The 4,234-nt window shown below is 50.1% G+C and overlaps 1 protein-coding gene across 2 annotated transcripts; it reads left to right on the top strand.

Annotated features, from left to right (window-relative positions):
- Window positions 1–354: 354 nt before the first annotated feature.
- On the top strand, window positions 355–4,143 carry LOC6614014 (transcription factor castor). Of its 2 annotated transcripts, XM_032722300.1 has the most exons (5): window positions 355–815; window positions 1,122–1,378; window positions 1,905–2,595; window positions 2,662–3,083; window positions 3,155–4,143. In XM_032722300.1, exons 1-5 carry the CDS (start codon window positions 527–529, stop codon window positions 3,554–3,556), a joined length of 2,061 nt encoding a protein of 686 aa, XP_032578191.1. In that variant the 5' UTR covers window positions 355–526; the 3' UTR covers window positions 3,557–4,143. The 2 variants fall into 2 exon arrangements, with proteins under 2 accessions (XP_032578191.1, XP_002038468.1); XM_002038432.2 differs by having other exon boundaries at window positions 355–1,378.
- Window positions 4,144–4,234: the final 91 nt, after the last annotated feature.

The following is a 4,234-nucleotide window of genomic DNA, read 5'->3' as shown; positions in this document are numbered from 1 at the left end:
GCTCCTCTTTCGCATTTTTTACCGAAAAACCTCTCTTTTCTAGATAAATTTACATGAACGCTGGCGTTTTATTGGTCGAGAAAAGCGAGCTAAAAAACGGAAACCAGCCGAAAACAAGCTGGGTTTTCCACGAGCATTTTCCGGCGAAGGGTCGGTTAAAAAACTAGGGGATGAAGGTCGAACCACCACCAACGGACTACTCATTTTATTCGTTTTTTAAGAGAGCGAGAGCGGCGAGATCGGTTTTTTAAGAGAATCGGCGGCGAGAGGGTTGCACTTGGGCTTGGATTTGCGCAATTTTTGCTATATTAGCCGGAGGCCGCGGAAGAGTTGAAGCAGTTTGAGCCTCGCAGCCGAACTTTGAGGATCGCTGAGACGAGACGCCGTGCAAGAAAGTCGATCCTAAATCCGAAATCCGAAATCCGTGCTGTGATCTGTGCTGAATATATTGAAGAAATCTTAAAGAATTTTTAAAAGAAACCCCAGTGCTGTGCTGAATATATCCGCGAAAGTGTGTACCACAAAAATGTCCAACCAAATGGAGTTTATTATGCAACTCTACATGATGAACTTGATGAAGCAGCAGCAGCAAATGCAGTTGCAGCTTCCACAGCAACAGCAGCAGCAGCAGCTGGCTGGATACACTTACACACAGAACGAGGATATCAGCAGCAGCACATGCGTGCAGCAGCAACAGCAGCAGCAGCAGGAGCAACTGCAGCAGCCACAGCCAGATCTCCGCAAGACAAGAACGCACAAGCGCATTAGCTCGCAAAACACCAACTGTAGTAGTAGCCGTAGTTGTAGTCCCAATAGTAATTTGATTGCTTTTCAAACACAACAATACCCAGGCGCTACAGCGGCAACACCTCCCACTCCCAACACCCACCCCAGTAGCCTGGTCAACCAGATGCTGCTCCAAAGCCTGCCGCCGTTGACGCAGCTCATGTTGCAGCAGCAGCAGCAGCAACATTTGCTGACCACCTCCAACCTCCTACTAACACCCACCCACACCCCCAGTTCGCTGGGCAAGCAGGATCCACTGCAGCATCCGTTGCTGCTGGGCCAGTTTGCCGGCTCCGAACAGATGGCCACAAATAACTTTCTTCAATCCTCCACAGTGACCTCCACGCCCATCGAGAGAGAGAAGGCAGCCACACCAGCATCCTCCGCCGGAGCAACTGCCGGCAACCTTTCGGCGGTCCAGGTCAAGTTTGAGCAGGAGTCCGCCGACGACGATGAGGACGATGACAAGCCGCTGTCCAGCCTCACCAGCTGCAGCTCCTCGGGCCACACCAACGCCAGCTCCGAGAAGCTGCTGCTGTCGGGCGTCCATCCGCTGGAGTCAACCACCGACAGCATAGACTCACCCAGCATGGTAAGTGATCCGGGGATCTCTATAGCTTCTTTTATCTTATTTTATCACCATGCCAGTTGCTGTGAAAAATCAACCATATAGTTGAAAAGTCTTATATTGCGCATTTTTATATTAGTACATTTGATTTAAATCCTAAGATATTTCAATCATCCCATCTTGGTTTGCCCATACTTCACAAACCTCTTCCAGTTGCATAATTGACTATTTTCCAATTTCCAATTCAGAAAGAAGTACATTTGTTCCCTATTTTGCTTTGTTTTTTATTTTTTTTTTTTGGCTATATCCCACGCTCTGTTGCTGTAATTTGAGAAAAACGATTCGTGATTTTCGAGATTTAAGTGTGAGAGTAGCCAGAAAGCTCGCGATTCCGGGGAAAAGAAACAGCTGTGTCGGCAACGCGTGGGTTCCCCTGGTGGCTCGATCGCTGCCCAGCTGGGCACCAGGCAGTCTGAGCTGGGGGCACACAGATGCATCCGTGTGTTGGTATTGACTCTAAACTTCTTCCACCCTCTTCTTCCCACTGCAGTATACGCCCGTTAAGCAGCCAGCGGACTCATCGTACCACATCACACCCGTCGACAGCGATCTGACCCCCAACACACCCCTCCAACCGACACAAACCATCTCCCTACTGACGCCGCCGTCGAGTGAGCAGAGCAAGAGCCTGGTTAGCCTCTCGGCGGCCAGCGGCCTGGACGCTCTGCTCCAGAACGAGGAGGTACTGAAGAACCTGCGCAAGGTGTCCTCCTACCTGGAGTGCGAGAACAGCCTGTGCCGGCAGGAGAATCTGCGTGAGCACTTCCACTGCCACGAGGAGCCCTGCCAGGGCAAGATCCTGAGCAAGAAGGACGACATCATCCGGCACCTGAAGTGGCACAAGAAGCGCAAGGAGAGCCTCAAGCTGGGCTTCGCACGCTTCTCCTCCTCGGACGACTGTGCACCAGCCTACGGAGAGGGCTGCGCCTACAACTGGAAGCAGACCCACTACCACTGCGTCTACGAGCACTGCCCCAAGGTGTATGTGAGCACCAGTGACGTCCAGATGCACGCCAACTTCCACCGCAAGGACTCCGAGATCGTGAACGAGGGCTTCCGGCGCTTCCGGGCGCACGAGACCTGCCGCATCGAGGATTGCCCCTTTTTCGGCAAGAAGATCTCCCACTATCACTGCTGTCGCGAGGGATGCACACACACCTTCAAGAACAAGGCCGATATGGGTAAGTCTACTTGAAAAGCTCAATAGCTGAACTTAGTTAATACATCATAACTTTCTCCTTGCTTAGACAAACACAAAACTTATCATCTGAAGGACCACCAGCTGAAGATGGACGGCTTCAAGAAGATCCTGAAGACCGAGGTGTGTCCCTTCGACGCCTGCAAGTTCTCCACCGTCTGCAACCACATCCACTGCGTCCGCGAGGGCTGCGACTACATCCTGCACTCCAGCAGCCAGATGATCAGCCACAAGAGAAAGCACGATCGTCATGACGGAGAGCAGGCGTACCAGCAGTTTAAGATCAAGCAGGACGTGGAGGAGTCCTCCCTGGATGCCACGCCCCAACAGCAGCAGCAGCAACTCACTACCCTTAGTCAATCCCAGGGCAGCAGCTCTGTATGCGGCGGCAGCAACACCTCCACTCCACTCTCCTCTTTGTCCGCCGAGCACTTCCTGGCACGGAAACGCGGCAGGCCACCCAAGAAAATCGTAAGTTTGTCTCTATATATTAGGTCACTTTCCGCGATATTAAATAGGTACATTTTTTCAATCCACCACAGCAACTGCCAGCCGATGCTCAGCAGTCGGAAGCCAAGCGCCCAAAGGTCGAAGATGAGTCATCCAATCCCGCCAACCTCCTGCCCCAGTCCCAGCCAGCAGCCGCTGTGCATCCGCTGACAAGTGGGCTCTTTCCAGGTCTCCTGCCCGTTGCCGCCGCTCCTGGAGTGGATCCCACAGCCCCTAACTTCCAGCTCACCCACCTGATGGCCCTCTTCCAGCTGCAGAATCCCCTCTTCTACCAGAACCTCTATCCGGGAATGACCCAGAACCCCTCCATGCTCGGCAACCTGGCAGCACTTAGCGCCGCATCGGCAGCAGCGGCGGCGGCAGCGGCGGCAAATGGAGCCGGAGTCCAGCAACCGAAGGCGGAGTTTAGCTTTAAGCCGGAGTTTAAGGAGTAGGAAGGATGCGTGTCCTTAAGGTATTTAGCTAGCTAGTTAGTTCGACCGACGGACATTGGACATTGTACATACGCGCTTTAAGCAGGTTTATGTGGGTTTTTTGTGGGTTCAGGCAGGTCCAGGACAAGGCATCCTTCCCTCCACAAAAACCAACTCAGCCACACTTTGAGAACCTAGAAGTCCCCATTCAAAGTGTAGCTGAATTGGCTTTTGCCATACATTTTCCCCTTTAGCTTAGATTCTCCCAGTGCCACATTAATTTTTAAAATTTTCAGCCAATTTAAATAAAAAAGAAGAACTTTCTGAACTTTAGTTTGACTAAACTGTGATGTTTTCATTAGCGTAGCCTCATTTAATTGATAGAGCGAGTGCAGGATATGCAGGATATGCAGGACTTGGGGGACTTGGATTGTCAATAACATAGCGTCTAAGCATTACATTGTGTGTGATATACTAATAAATAATGGGTAATTGTTTTTGCTTTATAATTTAAGAGAACAATATTATAATAAATAATTATAAACTTTAGTAAAAGCAGCATTCTTCTATAATAAATAAGTCAACTCTACCTCAATAAATTATATGATGCCTATTAATTAAAGAAAAAAATGTTTGAATTATTGGGGGTTACTGAAGTATTTTACATATATACCCAACCAGACATAAAACACTTAAATA

The sequence above is a fragment of the Drosophila sechellia genome, chromosome 3R (genome assembly GCF_004382195.2).
Source record: "Drosophila sechellia strain sech25 chromosome 3R, ASM438219v1, whole genome shotgun sequence".
Lineage (NCBI taxonomy): Eukaryota > Metazoa > Arthropoda > Insecta > Diptera > Drosophilidae > Drosophila > Drosophila sechellia.
This window is presented reverse-complemented; position numbering and strand designations above follow the sequence as displayed.

Bases quoted from the DNA above. Each gene is read 5' to 3' on its own strand.
- LOC6614014 (XM_002038432.2), top strand. From the start codon at position 527: ATGTCCAACCAAATGGAGTTTATTATGCAACTCTACATGATGAACTTG. The intron at 1,379-1,904 runs GTAAGTGATCCG...TTCCCACTGCAG, and splicing joins GCATAGACTCACCCAGCATG to TATACGCCCGTTAAGCAGCC. The intron at 3,084-3,154 runs GTAAGTTTGTCT...AATCCACCACAG, and splicing joins GCAGGCCACCCAAGAAAATC to CAACTGCCAGCCGATGCTCA.